The 20,630-nt window shown below is 46.2% G+C and overlaps 1 protein-coding gene across 1 annotated transcript in view; it reads left to right on the top strand.

Annotated features, from left to right (window-relative positions):
• The window catches only part of KIF6 (kinesin family member 6), a 387,990-nt gene that overhangs the window by 327,985 nt on the left and 39,375 nt on the right, over window positions 1–20,630 (top strand). Inside the window, exon 16 of the mRNA XM_027127150.1 lies at window positions 19,516–19,566. Coding sequence (XP_026982951.1) covers window positions 19,516–19,566 — 51 coding nt within the window. The remainder of the gene's footprint in view (window positions 1–19,515; window positions 19,567–20,630) is intronic.

The raw sequence follows: 20,630 nt of genomic DNA, 5'->3' as shown, positions 1-20,630 counted from the left end.
GGACCAGATAGTAAATATTTTAGGCTTTGTGGGCTTCCTATGGTCTCTGTTGCACATTCTTCTTTTGTTTTTTACAACTCTATAAAAATGTAAAAACCATTCTGAGGTCACAGTCCAAAGCCATACAAAAACAGACCACAGGACAGATTGGCTTGCCAGCCCTAGTTTGCCAATCCTTGGAATAGAGTCCTAGGAGTAGGATTTCTTCCTGAGAGTATTATAATTTTTGCTGCTTTCTTGAATGGAATATTGTTCCATTTCCTGGGATAGAAAAAAATCTGTTTAAAAAAATAGATTTTTCTTGTACCCAGTCATCCTACCAAATTCTCTTTTCAATTTTAGTGGGCTTTCTCTTGCTATAGTTTCTTGAATTTTCTAGAAATGAAATCATATTCATCACAAAAGAAAAATCTTTTTCCAGTCTTTGCACTTAGTATTTTATTTTCTTGTCTTATTGCATTCATTAGAGCTTCTGAATCACTATTAGCTAATAACAGTAACAGCCTCTCCTTCCTTGTTCCCAAGTTTCATGAAAATGGCTTAAGATTACATAATTCAGAATGACAAAAGACATCATATGAATGTGATAAATATTGCCATACCTCACCCAAGTCCAGGCTGTTAGATTTTCTGTAGTATGAATTTGATATGAGGCAGAGCCACAGTGCTCTAGACACAGGACCAGAAAGGCAGGTAATGGAGAGATTCAGTGTTTGAGAATTGGCCTGGTTGCTAGGTCAGAGGATCAGGAAGGTACAAATGCCTGAGGTTTGATAAGGAATTAAATACAGTGTAAATAGATCAGCTAATGAGCTGGGGGAAGGAGAGAGATGAGTCTGCTCTTACGATGAAAAAAGAAAAGGAAGCAAATATTATGGATGAGATTTTTCAGCCCTAACTGTACAGCTGGCTAGTGAGAAGGACGTATTCTTAAAATTTAAAAAAAAACAAAACAGAAACAAGCAAACAAACAAAAAACGGTGTGAGTTTCCAGGTTCTGGACAAGGTGACCACACTCCATCCCGTCTGTCCTACTGAAGGCAACTAGAAACCATGGACAGAACACATGGAGCAGCTGTCTGAGAATTCCAAAAAGTAAGTGGTAGCAGGCAACTCAGGGAAGGAGACCAGAATTCACAGTGTCATCAAATTGGCACTCCCAGAGAATCTTCTGGGAGCAGAGAAGCAGCAGCAGCCGTCAGACAGAAGCCCAAAACTCTGATGGAGGAGACTCCTCCATTCTGAACAGAGGAACCGTGGTACCGGAAACATGGGAAGACTTCCCACTGCTCTTTCCTCTCTGTCCTCCCACTGCTTGGTCTGAGATGCAGACATAGTCCTGGGAGCTGCATGGCAGCATTGAGGGGTCCAGGAGCCAGGCCTCAGAAAGTCATAATGTGTCAGGTAGATCACAGAGAGAAGGAGATCAAGACAGTAATTCCATAAAGTTGTTTATATTAACTACAGGGCTCACCTTCGGGCTGAGCATGCGTGGATCTAAAGAGCTGCCAAGGGCTTTGACAATCCTGCTGTGAGGTAGACCAGCACCCAAGTCCCAGACTGGCCACTGGGTAGCACACACATGGAACAAATCTGAAAAGCACTGCAGAGCCTTTGAAAACGGAGCCAACATTGGAACCACAGTCCGAAGAAGGCTTACTGGAATTTGTGACCTGAACCTAACCAGATTGATTGTCTGCTGAAACAGACAAACAAACAAAAATCAGTAGTCTCCTTAGGATTTAAACAAGATCTTGAAAATGTTCAGGATGTGATCCAAAATTACTTAGCATAAGAAGAACCAAGAAAATCTCAACTCACAAGGGAAAAGACAATAAATAAGTACCAGCCCCAACATAACACAGTGTTAAAACTATCAGACAGGGACTCCCCTGGTGGTCCAGTGGGTAAGACTCCAAGCTCCCAATGCGAGGGGCCTGGGTTCGATCCCTGGTCGTGGAACTAGATCCTGCATGCATGCTGCAACTAAAGATCCTGTGTGCTGCAACTAAGACCCAGTGCAGCCAAAATAAATAAATAAATATTATTTTTTTAAAAAAACTATCAGACAAAGACTTAAAGCAGCTCCTAAAACTATGCTTCAAGAATTAAGGGAAAAAACTCTTGAAACGGGCTTCCCTGGTGGGGCAGTGGTTGAGAGTCCGCCTGCCGATGCACGGGACACGGGTTCGTGCCCCGGTCCGGGAAGATCCCACATGCCGTGGAGCGGTTGGGCCCGTGCGCCATGGCCGCTGAGCCTGCGCATCCGGAGCCTGTGCTCCGCAACCGGAGAGGCCGTAACAGTGAGAGGCCCGCGTACCGCCAAAAAAAAAAAAAAAAAAAAAACAACTCTTGAAACAAACCAAAGATATACAATGGCAAATGAGCACATGCAAAGATATTCAACATCATTAGTAGTTAGAGAAAGGTAAATTAAAACAATGATATCACTATACCTTACTGAAATCGATTTAAAAAAATGTTTTAAACTAACTATACCAAGTGCTGACAAGGATGTGGAACTCATACATTGAGAATGCAAAATGGTAAAGACACTTTGGAAAAACCTTGGGCAGTTTCTTATAAAGTTACACATAGATATATGATACACCTCGGCTATTTACCCTAGAGAAATTAAAACTTATGTTCACACAAAAACTTGTAGACAGATGTGTCTAGCAGTCCTCTTCACAATTGGCAAAAACTGGAAATAACCCAAATGTCTTGTGTTGAGTGAATGGCTCAACTACATAAAATAGAATACTACTCAGCAACAAAAAGAACAAACTACTGGTACATATGACAACATACAAAACCCCAGATGCATCGTGCTCATGAACTTGTACACAACCTAATTCCACTTCTATGACCTTCTGAAAAAGACGACTATAGTGACAATGAGCAGGAGTGGGGGAGAGTGTGAATCCAACAGGGCAGGATGAGGGAGTTTTGTGAAGTCATAGAACTTCGGGGAATCCTGATTGCGATGGTGGTTACACAAATCTATGTATGTGTTAAATCTCATAGAATTATCCGTGCGTGCATACATGCACTCACAGCCAAGTCAATTTTACTGTATGTTAATTTAATAAATAAAATTTAAAATAAAACAGGATGAGTCCACAAGAAAAGAAGATGGAAGGGAATATTAAACAACATATCTCAGCTATAATTTTGAAATGAATCTTATGTAGAGGACAGAAATTTTTTTAAATTTCTCTGGGAAGGGAAATTTAAATTTTTTTAAATTTCTTTGTGTGTAAGTTAAGAGCACAAGGTTTGGTAAATGATTTCAGGCTGAACACAGTAGGAACCTTTACTACAGTTTTTCCACAGTTTGGGCAGGGCTGTCAAGAGTGAAAGAGTAGGAAATTGAGGGCTTCTGTGATCAGGAATATTGGCAGAAACTCTAGGTCTTGTGATTTATTCATTTGGCGATTATTATACATCTATTAACTCCAGGGTTCTGTGGGGGACACACAAATCCCTAGGAGAGAGTCCCAGCTTCGGGATACTTATATGCTGGTCGAGAAGATAGGACAAAGACGATTCGTGGGGTTCGGGCCCTGAGGTTACTCTGTGGAGCCCCTGATAAAACAGTCAGGGCTTCTCAGCCAGGCCTTGGTGGTGGAGTAACAGGTCACCACAAATAAGTGTCCAGTAAAAGATCTGGGGACATCTGACCAGAGATAATCATCTATAATGCAATTTCCCCTTCTATGGTCAGCCCAGCAAAATCTATGGGTTTCTTAAATGCGCCTCTGGAGACTTTCTGTTCTCTGTCCCACTTAAAGACAGTTTGCTTATCTTTTCATCTCTCTCCACATAACAGCATCTCACCAACCTTCCCTCAGCCAGGGATGTCTTTCCCTGACTTCCTAGTTTGCTGCAAGGTTCTGCCAGGCACGACACAGAGTGAGGAAAGGAGAATGCATTGTTCCCACTGTTCTAGCTTGAGTCCTTGAAGCGGCTTGAATCCCTCGTGCTTCCACATGGTGTCCACCTCTGCCGGGGTTGGTCAAAGTGTCATTTACCATCATAGCAACACATTGCCACCTCCCCGGTGCTCCAAGTGAAAGCTGATCTCCGTGAAGAAGTGTTAAGGAGCTTCCGCTATCAGAGCTTCATTTCCAAGGTGTCACCTCAAAGCGGGAAACTGAGGCCACAAGAGAGAGTAGCTCACCCCAACATGCAGAATGTGTGCCAAGGTCTGGGAAATCCGCTGTCTGTTAAAATGTGGTCAGTAGAAAACTAGGGGCTATTAAGCCAGAAAATAAACCTGGGCCCCCAGTACCAGCCAGACCTATAAGAAATGAGGCAGCGGACTGGCTGGAATATTGAATCTCCTCTGCCTCTCTCTTTGCTGGCTTGGTAGCCAGCGAATTAGCTGTTTGTAAGAGACTATATTAACCGCAGGCAGTACTAATCTTTTTCAGACAAGGAGGATGAAGAACAAGAAATAAAGGATAGAGCAAATGCTGTCAGAGCCCCACCCGTATCCCCGATGCATATCGTGTGTGCACCTAGCACAGTCTCATCTGCTAGCACCTTCCAGTCTCTCTGAGAGCCTTCTCTGACCATCCAAGAGATGCATGTGGCGCAGGCTAGTGCCAGGGAATGAATGCCCCCCAGAAGGCCTCACCCAGTGACTGTTAAAACCTGGTATATACACGCCCCACCTCCCTCACCCCCATCAGGGACAACTTGGAGGCGTGTGTCCTCCACTCGCCCTCAGAGGTCCCCAGTGGGCCTCAGCTGCACTTGCCCACAGTGGAACTGGATGGCTAGTGCCCGCTTCACTGGCCACTTTCTCTCTGTGTCTCACTTCCCCACTTTCTTATCAGTTTGTCCAGGGATCACTTCCCAAATAAGCTACTTGTACTAGGGTCTGCTTCTGGAAGACACCTCACTAACTTAGGGGTCACCATAACTCAAAGGGTGAAGGGAAGACAGAGAAAACTGGGAGCGGGGTTATGCAGGCTGGATCTGAGAGAATGAAAGAGAGTGGAGGAGCCACAGGCAGGCCTCGGAGCCCTTCCACAGCTTCCCAGATGCCACGATGTCAATACTGGTAATGTCACACTCTTAGGAATCAGGGGTGCTCTGTTTGCCATCCAGATACTTAGTTGTTCGTTTCCTGCTGTGTGCGCAAGATCTTATGTCATGTGTGACATCATGCAGGAAGATGTCATCCATCCATTGGAGGAGCACTGTTGGTGATTTCCTAAGATCCAGGTGAAAACCACCAACTCCACCGAATGCCCCCTCATGGCTAAAATAACAGCCCACGAAGGATCACTGACTTTAGTCTGCTGCCACGTAATCCGCGAAAAATAGATTTCTACGATTCTGTGGTATGGAAGGTCATTACCTCCAGCCTGTTGTCTCCAGCAGACAACATTCTGAGGCCCAGAGCAAAGTCCCCACGGAACCCATATGTCACACATCGTCACTCTTCACTGATACCCTTGACTGTGAAGAGAAAAGAGTACAAATACTCATCGCCGTGAAGAAGGAGTCAGATCTGTTTCCAGTGACAGGTCAGCGTCAAAATCCTTTTACCTGAACCCGGATGGATTCATACGCTTCTCCCCACATCCCCACTCCCCCTCCTCTGCACACGCTCACTCAGCTCCTCCAAAGCAAGAGCTATTTCAAGTGGAGGCCTTTCGGGATGAGAAACAGTCCTCAGATTCCTCTCCTAATTCCTTGGCCGCTTCTTGGGCCTCCTGATGCCGGCCAAATCTAGATCAGGTGTGTTTGTGTTGGACCCCATGAGGCCGGGCCAGCATGGCCAGCCTAGAGCTGTCTGCAAAATATTAGCTTTTGATGTTTTTGAGAAGGGTGAAAAGAACAGATTTAAGCAGATTCTGTTTCTTCAGCAGTTTGTGAGTTCGGATGAGCATCCAGGCCGCGTTTGAGAGAAGGCCATCCTTTTCCAGTTTGCATGGCTCCTTGCCTCTTGCCCGCCCTTAGAAGCCACCATTCCTGTCCCTGGACGGGCACAGCCTTAGAGGAGGCTGCTCCCCAGGAGTCTCACACATCCCTGGCCTCACCAGCCTCCTTTTTATTCCCAAATGATTATGGCCAGCGTCCCTGCTGGCTTTACTGCTACATATTCATCCACTTGTCTCGAAAAAAGTCCCCAGACTGTTCCCATGAGGGTCTCCAGGGGCTGCCTCCTGACGGCTCTGGAGCGCGTGCCTGAGGTTCCTCCCCTGGCTTCGTCTTCCTCTACACTGCAGGGGCTGCCGTTTGCTGGGCCCCCCGCCCTCTGACGGTGGCACTGCTGGTGGCCACTGCTCCAGCCTCAGGGACCCTGCTCCCCTGGCTACCGCCCCACACTGGGCCGGGCAGACTTTTACAAGACTTTGCCAAAGGCTTGAGGCTAATGGAAAGCCCCATTTTTTTTTTTTAAAGAAATACCACAGTTTATTGAAGACTACAAATATTTTGTTACAAATTGAAGCTACATGCCTTCCAGAATCAAAAGCAACAGCAGGTGTGTGCACTGATGCTTCAGAGAGTAGCTTATCTTTTTTCTCTTAAAGCCTTCAACTGGTTGGGTGAGGCCCATCTACATCCTGGAGAAGAGTCTGCTTTATTCAAAGTCTGCTGATGTAAATCTTAATCACATCTAAAAGCAACATCTAGTTGTTTGGCCAAACATCTGAGCACCAGACCCTAGCCAAGTCGACCCATAAAAGTAACCATCACGTTGGCCAAACACAAACACTACCTTTTAGGTGTGAGACAATCTCCATGGAGATATAGAAAAAAAAAAAAAATTCGCTAGCTGTACAAGCACATAGTTCTGCTAAAGAAACATCCAATCTGTGTTTCTGAACACACAACACCAAATGGAACACCCGACTCTCATCGTGAAGCACCTGTATTGGGGTTATTTCATGTGTAGAGCTTCCCCAAGAATGGTGGAGCTGAACCTTACATGCAGAGACTCAAATGGTCCATTAAAGTTGTTAGATTATCTCAAACAGAGCTGTGTTTGCCTCAAAGATAATATTCAGACTCTCCCATAGAAGGCAGCAGCTGCTCCTAATTCTGAGAGTTTTAATCTTCCCCAGTTCAAAGAAGGTGGAGGTCTGCCCGCCTCCTGGCACCCGTTGGGCTGTTGAAGCAGCTGACCACCAATATACTCCATGAGCTGAAAGGAAAGTAGCTTCTGCTGAAATGAGGATTCGCATCAGTTGCTGTGCCCTGAGATGTGCACTGTCGTGTCTTCTAATTTATAGAGTACAGTTATTCATCTATCCCCAGCCACGAGGGATTTGAATATCCTGTGATAGGAAGAGTCATAATTAAGGATTAAGGCTTTTTGTGAAAAATGAGACTGAGTTTGTGAGTAAACCCCTGAAAGGCCCTGCAAACATTTTTATATTCACCAAAACAAAACACTAAAGCGAGTACGCTAGAACGCGCGACACCTAATTCATCTTCAGTCTGTCGCGATGGGTTCTGCATATTTGACTTCCACTCACCATTCCTTATACACTGAAAAAACTTCGGGATCTCTCTCCCCTAAAGTCTCAGCATGAAGCTGGTCAATTATTTCCGCTTTTGTGTATGACGGCAGTTCCTTCTCTGTGCCTGTTTCCTTCCCTCCGAGTGTTCACCCCGCTTTCCGATGTTCTCACCCGGAGTTGCTGACTCCGCTGAGACGCAGCACCAAACCCGGCGCCGTCAGCCGTACTTACACGTGTTCTTACCCGCGTCCCCTTCCTCGCCCTCCTGATGAATGAAGAAGTGTAGTTCTCAGGCTGGGGGGGGACTCCCCCTTCCGCTTCCTTCATCTCTCCCAAAGCTTTGCCGCAAAAGCCTCCATCCTGGTTTTGTGATCTGCTTTGCCTCTTTTTCTAGTCCTAACTATCCCCAACTAGTCCTAACTTATCCCCAAAATGACCAGCTTTTAACTACTGGGACTGAAATCTGTACAGAAATAGAGACGTGTACACTAGAACTTCATGAAGGCAGAGTTCAAGTTCAGGGAGGGGAACCACATTCTTGCTAAAGAGCATCCTCTGCAAAATGGCCGGCAATTCCCTCTTAGCCGCTCCCCTACCCCTCTCCTTGCTGGGAATATTCAGCCACCACAGAAACCTCAGGAGAAAGAGCTCTAGTGCTATTTTCTGGAAAATTAAACAAAATAGAAGGATGAGGGTAGGAATCATCTCAGGCTCTGAAAATAGAGCCATTACCACCACCACTTCAAGCAAGCTTATTAAAAGTCATTTAGTTACACTTGCAGAAATCAATCGTATTTACCATCATAAAGGAATATGAAAGACCCCGTTACTAATGAAAGTGATGGTGAACTTGAGGCTGAGTAACCGATCCAAAGGCAGGGGTGTAGTCCGTGCGGTCCTACATTTGTAAAAAGTTGGAGTTGGACTCAGTGTCTGCCGAAGCCCTGAGTTGGGACTGTTACAGGGACATTGCGCCCACTGGGGGATAGAGCACCTCCATTCAGTCCACTGGGCCCAAGGAAACGAGTTAATTAAGACCTTAGATGGCTTTCAGGAAAGGGAACGGGGGAAAATGCAGATATCTTATCATATGTGAACATAGCCAAGGCCTTAGAAACAATTGCGGTGAGTTTGTTTTCTCCTGTCCTCCATACAGTATTATTTGTAATTCAACCCCCCCATAATAATTACTTTTACTATTACCACCACCAATGCTACCCCACTTTGCGCCCCTACGATGTGCCAGGCACTGTGCTGGGTGGTTGATGTATATCTTGTCTAATTCTTGTAGCACCCCTACCAGAGTGGTGTTATCACCCAATTTTAGTGAAGAAATTGAAACTCAAAGGGATGAAGTGGCCCAAGGTCACTCACAGGTAGTCACTGGCAATCCCAACTCGCGTCCTCCCAAAGCCCGTGTTCCTTCCACTCTTCCAGGCCCAGGGTTCCCGCTGCCATTTCTCCTGCCAGCTTCCACGGCCCTCCTACCGAATGAGTCTTCACCGCTGTTCAGTGCTCTCAGAAGGCCAACCACCCTTCTCTGGCTTCCCACTTCCACCACCATTTCCTAGTCTTCCCACCGGCTCCTTCCCTTAAGCTCAGCCCCCATTGGCTCCCCTGGGTGATTCTCCCCAGGTGCACCAGTAGATCCCAGCCCCCTGCCCCCAGCCCCGTGACTGCAGAGACAGAGCACAGGAGCCCTCGTGGATTAGAGGGCTTGGCCCATTGCACGAGAAAGAAGCAACAGGTGTAGCAGCACATAAACAATGACTTTTGAACCTGGAAGCTGAAACCATTTCCGTATGATTTCGTCTTTTATTTACAAACTCACTGACACGTTTCCCCTAATCTCCAGCCTCTTCAGACGGAGAACAATTCCCACATCAAGAAGCACTCCGTGTAAGGCAGTGATTTCACGTGCCAGCTGGCAGTCTGACCAGCAGTGAACCTTAGCTGGGGCATGTTTCTTTCCATTGACTTTTTTTTAAGCACTAGCTAATTTTTAAAACTAAGTGAATAGAACCAAGCTTTATCTTGGAGTGAGAGAGTTTATTATTTATATCAAAGAGCAATATAAAACTCACTAGTTTCATGTTAATCCATCTAAAAACTACGTACATTGCCAAATCAAACATCTTAGTGCTTGGGGGGGTATTTTATATTCCTTAGGTGAACCCTGCCCTCTACCTCCACAGTCAGTGAGGGGGCCATACAAACTAGCCTCCAGCATGAGCAGGGGACCTTGGGAATAGGTGGAATATACCTGCGCCCCCATCCTGGAGCAGGGGAGCCTTGAATGTGCCCAGGCACCTCTGAGAGTGTCCTGTGCTACTACCCCTGGGGCTTCAGGGATGGAGGTCAGAGGCCATGCTGCACGGGCCCTCCCCTCACCCCAAATAGCATCCCTGGCAACCAGAGCCATGTCTTCAGACGGAAAGAAGGATTGTGATCTATGCCTACTCCTCCAGGGCAGGTCGTGGAAGCTAGTTATATTCCTCCCTTGCTGAGATAAGAACTTCCAAACATCTAAAGTAACATCTTTTGAATGGATGCCAACACAGTCATGAATCCTCAGCTCCCTGAGATGTTTAGTATGTAACAATTCATGCTGGTTGCTGAGCTGAAAATTTTCCTTATGCTTTACCTACTTGCATATTTGTTTGAGCTTTTAACAAATGCACTTATTTACTTAATTCTCTGAATATGTTTATGGAATATTATCACATACTGGAATAGTGATATCAATAAGCTCCTTAGCTTAATTAAGCGTATACAATAGCCAAATGCCTAAGCTTCAGACAGAATGTGCTAATCTTGTATGATTATTATGATTACTTGGGTAACCAGAATGAATATCCCATAGGAAAAGAATTGGGTCTCCCAGACATGGTATAATTTGGTCATATTTTATAAATGAGAGCGTCCTCCAAAATACTATCATATACCATCCTAGAGATAAGAAAGTAGCCCAGACTGCTGTCTGGTGCTTTCATCCCGAGCTGAAATGCTCATCAATTACAGGGCACATCCTCTTCTACAAGGGAGGACCAAGGTGATGGGGTGTCCTGGTGAAAAGCCCCATGAGGGGAATCAAAGCAAGTTACAATATGTTTTTTCTTAAAATTATTGATATTTTCAGAATGAGCTGCGTTTTCCTCTCTGTGTGACTTAATAATGTTACCAAATATGATATTAAATGGAAGGAGAAGCTTGAATTCTGGAGAACTGAAATAACATTTTGGAATGAGAAGGCTTAAAAAAACATTTGCCCAGCATTTAGACCATTTCCGGTCTCCCACTCTGTGCTCTGTCACTGGACCTTTGTCTCTAGGGAACCCAGGAAGGACTTGTCTTCTTCTGCACCTAGGGAGGGCTGGAGACGTACCACATGCTTCCCCCAGCCCAGGCCAGTGGACAGCTCTTGGGTTGCTGCTGCTGTTCTGGGCTCCCTGTGACTCTCCATCCTCCATCCTCCCCCCTTCTCAATCATGTTCCTGAGCAAAAACAGAGGTCTGACAAATAAACTGAAACACTCCCCATCACCCCCAGCCTATCATTGATGCCCAGGTTGTGTGGGCACGTGTGGCAGGTGCCCGAGCACAATTTTCAGCATGCTACAGTAGCATCACATTTCCCTCTCCGGGAAGCATTTTATAAATATACACAAATATATTTTTACATAAACCATAAATCATACACGCTTACTGATGTGTGATTTTGTTTTCATCTTGCTTGGCTCTCACCTCCTTACCCATTTCATTCACCACACCACTTCCATCGCAGCTAACCCATTGTAACAGCTTTGTAGATTCCCATTCACATCACCTCCACACTCATATAAGCGTGTATATGGGTGTGCGTGTGCTCACACACACACACACACACACACACACACAATTATACACATACACATATATGGAAGGCTCTTGCCATTGTTTGACCAAACAGGATTATTTATGCCCTTTTTTTTCTCAGTCTTCTTCGCTTCTTTTCTCCTTTCCTGCCGTGTTGAATTCTTAATATGTTGGCATTCCCTCTCTGCAATCCTCTCCCCTGCATTTTTTTTTTATTCTCTATTGATTTGGCTGCTATACTACATATTTCTATTCTTCTAGAGTTAAAAAGTAAGTGTAACAATGTCTGTAGTTATTCCAAATCCATCCTCCTCCACCCACATCCAGGGCTGTAGCTTGCTTTAAGTCCCTGTTGGACGGTCTCTCACCTTAGCTCCAGTGTTATTACTGCTTAAAGCTTTAGTTTTCACACATACATGCACACACACACACACACAGGTGTTTATGGTAGCTACTTAAATATTTTTACTTAAGTACTCTACTTTTTTATGTTCATCATTGTTTCTTTATCCTCCATATTTCTCTGTGTTTTTTCTTCTTGCTGATCATCATAATAATGACTTACACTTATATAGTTCTTATTATACGCCATGCACTCTTCCAAGCACTTTACGTATGTGACCTAATTCGGTCCTCTCAACAGATACTGTCATTATCCCTGTTTTGCAGATGAGGAAACTGAGGCACACTGACATTCATAACTTACCCGAATTTGCCCAGCAAGTGGCCCGGCTGGTCTGCTGACCAGGGAGCCTGGCTCCAGAGTCCATGCTCTCTTGCTTGGCTACCTCTCAGTGAGTCCTTTCGGAGATGGGGGCGGGGGAGTGGTGGTGAAAGCTTAGTCCTCTTATGATGGGAAATGACTTTTTTTTTAATAAATTTATTTATTTTATTTATATATTTTTGGCTGTGTTGGGTCTTCGTTGCTGTGTGTGGGCTTTCTCTAGTTGCGGCGAGCGGGGGCTACTCTTCATTGTAGTGCGCGGGCTTCTCATTGTGGTGGCTTCTCTTGTTGCGGAGCAGGGGCTCTAGGTGCGCAGGCTTCAGTAGTTGTGGCTCGCGGGCTCTAGAGCGCAGGCTCAGTAGTTGTGGCATGTGGGCTTCAGTAGTTGTGGCTTGCAGGCTCTAGAGCACAGGCTCAATAGTTGTGGCACACGGGCTTAGTTGCTCCGCGGCATGTGGGATCTTCCCGGACCAGGGCACCAACCTGTGTCCCCTGCATTGGCAGGCGGATTCTTAACCACTGCGCCACCAGGGAAGCCTGGGAAATGACTTTTTTGTGTCCTCACCTATGAATGATAGTTGGACTGTGTATAAAATTCAGGTTGACAGTTATTTCCCTCCATTGTCTCCAGGACCTATTGCTGTCACTGGGGCCGGGGCTGTTGTCTAAGTTGGTCTTTGCAGGTCCCCTGGAAGCTGATAATAGTGGCTCTTTTCTCCTGAAGTTATACAGTTTCACTATGATATGTCCAGGGGTAGATTTATTTTTATTTATCCTGCTCAATGCTCAGAGTGCACTGTCAATCCAAGGGCTTATGTTTTTTTCAATTCTGGAAAATCTCAACTGCTATCTCTTCAAATATTGCTTCTTCACCATTGCCTCATTCCTTTCTTCTAGGACTCTTATCAGGCAAATGATGAAACCTCTCAATCTCTTCTCTGTGACTCTTAACTGCTCTTGCCATTTTTACCTCTTGCTTTCTGTGCTGTGTTTGGGATGAGTTTTTCTATATTAGCTTCCAGTTCACTAATTCACCCTTAAAATATGTCCAATCTGGTGTTTAGTCCCTTATTCCTTCTATCTTTTGTTTGTTCGTTTCAGTGATTCTAGTTTTCATTTCAAAATTTCTTTCCTATCCACCTATTCTTATTTCATTTATACCTATTTGCTGCATGATTTCTTATTCCTTTTAAAGAAATCTTATGCCTGCATTCATCTCTTTGGGTATTCTCAACATGCTTATTTTGAAGTCCGTCTTGGGAGTGTAGACTGGCACAGTCTTGATGGAGAACAGTGCCTCAAATTCAATATACTGATCTGCTGAGACCCAACAAAGGACTTTTCTCACAGACTTACCAGACTACATGTTCAAGGATGGTCATCACAGCGCTATTTCTGTTAGTGGGAATGGGGGGCAATCTAGTTGCTCCAGCCTCAGGAAAGGGAAGTAAAATTTGGGGGTACACAATATGGAATGTATGTAGCAGTTATAAACTGAGAACTAGATGCACATATAGCAAAACTGGTAGATGTCAAAAACACTGTGCTGATAAGTAGGAAACAGAATGAGCTCTGTGGCACGGTATTACTTCCATAGCTTACAAATTGCACAGAAAACTTATAACACAGATGTAAGATTACATACAATAAAAGGGTATGCATCGAACCAGTTAGAACGTGTGCCTGTTAGAAGAAGCAGGGCACAGGAGCGCACGCACACAGCTTTGCCCAGACTGCCAAGGATGGTGTGCAGTAAACTGAAGAGTATGGCTCATTCAGCCCTCTGTGCTTCTGTATCAATAAATGTCTTTTTCTGCCTGTCCAGAAAACTACTTTTTCATCTATAACAAATTCAGGTCCCAACCATAGGTTTTGCTTTCTTTTTCTAGCATTAGATTTATTCATATACTTTGACATTTTGGTGGACAGGTTCGTTTTTAATGAAAACCATTTTCTTTCTTTCTCTTTCTCCCTGTCCCTTTGTGCTCATCCCTCTCCGTCTGACAGACCCTCCAGGCCCCCAGTACAAAAGCAGCTCCAAGAAGGACAATTTGGAGCAACTGTTCCCGGCATTATTGGGACAGGGCTGTGGCTGACCTGGTCAGAGTCAGTGGGCGGCTCGGCTCAGCAAGCAGAGAGGCTGAGTTTGCCCTTTCTTCCACCTTGGGCTTGCAGTGGGCGTGACCCAAGCCCCAGGCAACAGCAGGCAGCACTTGTTTTCCTCCGTCCCCTTTCACTCACAGGCTGGGTGGCAGGGAGTCTCTCCCCACCCTGCAGCTTGCAACCATGTCTTGCACTTTCAACCTCCTTCCTGCCTCTGGACCGGAGCCCCGAGGCTGAAGGCTTAAGCTCCACTTTCCATTTTGCATCTCTGTCCTGCTCCTGGTGTTCAGAAATACGTCTTGTAATCTAACCCAGCAAAGTCTTCTCGATATTCTCTTTTTTAATTTTACCCGCCATTGCTGTGGTGGGAAGAGGTGGTTCTTGCCTCAATAGATACTCAGATTACACAAACAAGTTTAGATAAAGCCTGATGAAATATTTATTAGCAAGGAGATGAATGTGCCTGATTTTAAGGCTTCAAATGATTTATGTACTCGTTTCTTGAAAATTCATCTAAGGATCGCACGCTTAATTTATGCTAGGCCCATTCTTTTCCCAGATAGCCTTACAAACAGCTTAGGGAATCCAGCCTTTGGTAATCACAGTCCTCTATTTAGAGCACAGGGAAACTGGCTTCTACGTCACAGCCACAACCGATGCTCCAAATTCAGAACCACTAACTAGACCTTCCCTTTCAAAGAGGCCCCTCAGGCAGGAAACATTCTGTGTGTTCTCCCCACACCCCAATCCTGCTACTGAAGTTTATATTCATTGGATTTTCCCGGGATACCATAGTAGTATAGTCAAATGGAAGAAGAGATTTTTACCTGGGTCCAAAGCCCTTGGTAATTATTACCTAGGATCCTGGACTCTAGTATGATTAGAACTCGGTCTCCCCCCAGCCTTACTCCCCCATTCAAGCCCTCCTTCCAACCCCTGCCCCAAACCAATGTATACCTGACCTCCTCCACCATCTTGCTCCAACAGCTCTCTGTGACTGGAAATATTTATTAGCAAGGAGGAGACGAATGTGCCTGATTTTAAGGGCCCAGCTCTCTGGGCCTTTCCCAACGGCCCCCTTAACCCCCTGCACTTTTCGGAACCTACTCAAGTCTCACCTTTAGTAATGTTGCCTTTCCTAGTGCCACTAACCCACCTTTTCCTCCTCTGAACTTCCCTCTAGCACTGATCGACATTTAGCCCTTTGCCCTTCAGGGCCTGTCATCTTATGAACATAGTATCCTTCCAGTATGTCTGAAAGTACCTTGATGCCTAAAGTTAGTGTCATGTGTCACAGATGCTGGTACGTTATCTCTTGATCCACCCAGTAAAGCAGGTATTATCACAGTTAGATTATTATTCCTATTTTTCAAATGCTAAAATTGAGGCTTAGAGATGTTCAGTAACCTGCCCTACTAGGAAGTAGCAGAGCTGGGATTTGAACTTACTTCTCTCTACCTACACATCTGTAATTACTTTCTAGTAAAATCAGAACGGCAAAGAGGTCTGCTTCATCTCAAAGTCCAACTCCAAGTGACTGCTTATCGCTGCCCAAAGTACTGGGTTGAAGAGCCAAACTCAGACTCAGCAGGAAAGCAAACCATCCAGGATGGAAGGACAAGGTCAACCGTGGGTTCAGCTTTTTAAAGGAAAAGCATGCAGGCCACCTGTCTGCCATCCCCCATATCATGCTAACTTTCTTGAACTAGGATGGAGTCTTCTATTAGTTTGTAGGTTCCATAGCACTTAGAACACAGTGCTTAACACAGGGTGGAGGAACAGTAAATAGGTACTGCTTGACAGGAACATCAACATTCTCGATAAGGCACCGCATCGTGGGAGCTGCACAAACAGCTTGCAACAGCTGTACCGAGGGAGAATGAGTGAAGGGCTCTGTCCTGGACCAGCTAAACAGCTTTCACTTGGTGAACGATTTCAAGCTAACACGCGTGCAAAATACAGTGTGAAGCTTGAGGAAAATTGTTTTATCCAGAAAACTGAGTATCACTCTAAAAGAATGAGTTTTGCTTCTGCATGATGATAATACCTCTCCTATGAACCACCACTTGGCACGTACCCTGCTCGCAGGTGTTTTTAAAGGTCATGCCTCTCTTCTGGAGCTCAGCGTACCCCTGCACCCCTTGCTGCCACCTCCACTCTTGTCAAGTAATGAATCCAAAAGCGAGAGAAGGTGTTTCCAGCGTATACTGTTGTAAGTTACCGGAGGCAAAATTACAAATTACCACCATTCTCCTACAAGCAGAGCGCTCCTCCCCTCCCCGGCTTCCCTCCCAGACCATCTCCTGCCTCGGGCTGGGAGTTCTCTGTTTCCGTTTCATCTCTTTTCCATACCTCGGGACAGGGATGTGTCCAGGAACCCAGGCCAAAAGTAGCAGATTTATCACCGTGCTAATGACAGCGAGCTGCATGCTGAGTGAATTCTGCAATCCCCCTCAACTCCTTCTTCTGCCAAGACCTATGGAGCTGCAAGATCCAGCCGATTACAGAGACTGTTACCTTCACATGAAGAATGGCCCTGTTGGAAAATGCAATTAGGTATCAGCCATAAGGCTATTTTTAGAAGCTTGTTTGGGAAGCTCTCAAAAGCAAAAAATGCCATGTGGTGGGAGGTGTTAGCCAACTGGCCGGAATTGAGCATCACTAAACAGATTTTCCACCTACCTTTATCAAGTTGCGGCATTTTAATGACCCACCTCATGACCCCAAGGGAGGGCTCATTGTTCTGGGAATAGATATCTACGTTTGTGCAGTTTATAGAACTCTCAGTCCTGGTGGCAAAACCCCGCCTCTTTATTTTCATGAGCAGTATTTCCCAGGCTGGATCTGTGGAGAATATTTCACCCTGTCATTCCAAAATAGCCTCCCCAGGGCTTTGGAAGGGGAGCCTGGTCACTCTGGTAGGAACAGGGGAAGCCACAACACACTAGGCTGAGCACCTGTGGGAGGCGCATAGCTGGGGAGTCGCATGGTCAGGGAGGCCAGCCGTCGAGGACACTCTTTGGCGGGGAGGCTTGTTGTCGGGGAGGTAGTTTCCAAGGGGGCAGGCAGCCCGTATGGGCTCTAAAGGAGCAGGTCACTGTCCAGTCTCATTAGGAGGGTGGTACCCAGGCACGTTAGAGGCTCGTGCCACCTGCGCCAGATACCCAGGAAACCAGCCAGGCACCACAGCAGCATCGGTGCTCCATACTGTGGGCGTGAGAAAGCCCTCGATGACCTCCTCGAAACTGCATTCGCCGCAGCACGGTCTCCTTTTATTTGAAGACCGTGTGTGCCGTGCTTCTTTAAAAATCAAGTCAGCAATGTTTGAGGCAGACTGGAGGCTCAGCCCAGCACCACCCCTGTGCCCCCAACTCGTTGACTCTGCTGGTGCAGACACTAGGGTCACGTGGGGAAGAGAGCCCACCTCTGGCCATGTCTGGGCTGGGTTTCAGGTCCTGGTGGCTCCAGGCTCATCCAGTACTCATCCATGGGCTAGGTTTCCGCCTCCTCACCCCCTTCCAACACATTCCCTAAGTTCTCACTCGCCCCCACTTGGAATTAGGGTGCAATGATTGCTTCCACCCAGTCATTGGCTCCCTCTCTGTGCGTAGTTCTCTCCAGGGGGGACACGTGGAAGGCAGGGCAGACCTGCACAGTGACACACCAGGAGACGATGTCTTCCAAGGTGGAGCTGAAAGAACTGGGGATGTTTAACCCAGAGAGGACACATCTAAGTGAGAAACCATAGCACCCTCAGATGTGTAAAGGGGTCTCACTGCTCATGAGAGAGGATCCTTTTTCTGTGCTGTTCCAGAGAACACACCAGGTCCAAATAGGAAAATTCCAAGGAATCAGGTGTCAATAGCACATCAGCAATTCCTTATATACAGTTGAACCAGTGGAACAGCTGGGGTACATATAAGTCAGAGGTGAAATGACCATTTCATTCTGTAGAAGGGACTCCTAAATTTTGTGGGAAATTAAACTGAATGACCTCTGCCATCCCTCCCAGTCATAATATTCTAGGAGTGCCCTAGAACTTTTGGGGAGTGACAAGGTCTCCTGTGACTGCTTCACTGGAAACTCAGTTCAGGTGTAGCCTTTGAGGCATAGAATGAACTGTATATGAGGAAAGGAAGCAAGGAAGTTCCCAGGCTTTCTCAGAATCCCCCAGTGGTCTGATCACATCTCCCCAATGGGACGTGCAATACAGACAGCGCTGACATTTTAACAAGTGTGCTGAACGCTTGGACATAAACTAACCCCAGGGCTGCTGTTGCAGCCATGCCTCAAGCACGGCATCACGGAGTTTCAGAGATGGAGGAAGCCTGGAGGTCATTTGGTCCCAGCTCCTACCCAGGGCAGGAATTCTCCATCTAACAACCCAACAGATGGCTGCCCGGCTTCTGCTTGAGCGTTTTCAGGAAGGGGCTCACTGCTCTGCCAGGAGATTTAGTCCATTTTGAGACAACTTAATCCACGTGGAGACAGTCCTCGCTGTGAGCTGTTTCTTCCTTGTATTGAGCCCCAAGTCTGCCTTCATTCGACTTGACTTTTACCCTCAGCAGTAGGACAAAAATAAATCTGGTCTCCCATCCATATAACAGTGTTTAGATTTTTAAAGACAGCCATTGTCTCCATAACTCCAAATATTTTTTTTTCCTGTCTAAACATCTCCAGTCACCTTAACCATTTCTCACATGGCGTGGTTTCCGAGCCCTCACCATCCCAGTTACCATCTTCTAAGTATTTTCTATTTTACTAATGTTCCTTACAAAAAGTAGCTCCTAGAACAGATAACCAACTGTGGTCTGACCACTGCAGAGTACGGCGGTGCTCTCACCTCCCTTGATCTACACACTAGACCTTTATTGGTGCAACGTGGAATTAGATGTGTTTCCTACCAAATGATCAACTGTCGTGTTCATATTAAGGTTATCATCAACTAAAACCACCATATTTTTTGACACAGTTTCTTATAGCTTAAAAGAAAGAAGTGGATTTAAAAGGGATCCTATAAATTATTAAAAGATCAAATCCTGCCTCCCCTTTCATTAATAATAGACACATAGAACTGTTTAAGAGACTGTAGCCCTAGCAAAGATTATGAGTGACATACTAAGATAACTGAACCCACAGAGAGTCCAAAGGTGAAATGTGTGGTTATATTGATACGCCAGGGCCCCAGCCTTTGCAGCCTCTTGTTCCACACATCCAGGGCCTGCAGGGCTATGCTTGCTTGGTCTTTCATACTCTACCTAATTTTTTTAGCTCGCCACCTGCTTCCTAGGCCACGTCTTCCTCCAGCCCACTGGAGACTCACCCGTGGTTTCCTTTGTGTCTTTGACAGGTCGCCTAAAGGAAGAAATCACCCAGCGGCACGTGCAGCAAGTAGCTCTAGGTGAGTACAAAGTGGAGCCTGCAAGCAGACGGGGAAGGTAATACAGGCTGACCTGGTGTGGGAAGCCCACGCCCAGCTGAACAACAACCCATCCAGAACCCTTGGGAAGGTTAAAGGAGGGGAGGTTTGCGGTCAGTGCAGCTTTCTTGGGACGCCCCTCCTCTCTGGGACCAGTCAATTGGGACCAATTGACCAGGGACAATTCACCCCCTATGTCCCAGCTCCTCAGGGTCCTACTCGGAGCTTTCTAGAACCACGACTAACTCATCGCAGCAGTAACGGTTGGTGATGAAAACAGCTACCAGTGGCTGAACTATCTCTGTGCCCTGGTTTATGTGCACGTCTCCTCATCCTCACAACAGTCCTAAGAGCGCAGTGCCTTTTCCAGATGAAGGGGATTCAGTGACTTGCCCAAGGTCACAGGCTAGTAAGTGTTGAAACTAGGACTTGAACCAGGTCTCTGAGTCCACACTGGGCGCTCTTGGTCCCCATGCAGTTTACTGCCCACAACAACGATGGGCCCACTTCATACATTAATAATGCAATCACTAAACCAACAGGGTGATATCGTAAGAGGGCCTGGGCACCTTTTAGGCAGTGGGCATCTGCAGAAAATGCCCCCTTGTGACATGTGACCCAAGGAAGTCACCCAGGAGGAGTGTGCAGCTCCCTGGAAGGCTGGTGGAAGGGCCCCCCGTATCCTCTCCCACTAGCCTGGGATCAAGCCTTCTAGAGCTTTGATTAAATAAGCAATTCATATGTTCCGAACAACGGGATTCCCCTTGAGAGGGGCTGGCCCCTGGAATGACCTGCAGCTGGAGAAATCCTGTGCGCCGGATCTCTGGGGGTAATGGAGTAGAGCCCCAGCGTCATGAGGGTAACCCATCTGAGCCTAGTAACTTGGATTATTGGGAAGGTTGGTTGTTTAGTTGGGGTCGTAACAATGATCATACCAAATAACTACTGATTACATCAGAAACACAGAACAAGGAAGCCTAAGACACACTGATGGAGCCTGAGCTTTTCCCTGTTGGCCCCGGGACTGAGGGGTCAGGCAGATGTGC

Source organism: Aethalodelphis obliquidens, unplaced genomic scaffold (assembly GCF_003676395.1).
Source record: "Aethalodelphis obliquidens isolate GAN/ISIS:26980383/991018 unplaced genomic scaffold, ASM367639v1 scaffold31, whole genome shotgun sequence".
In the NCBI taxonomy this organism is placed as follows: domain Eukaryota; kingdom Metazoa; phylum Chordata; class Mammalia; order Artiodactyla; family Delphinidae; genus Aethalodelphis; species Aethalodelphis obliquidens.
This window is presented reverse-complemented; position numbering and strand designations above follow the sequence as displayed.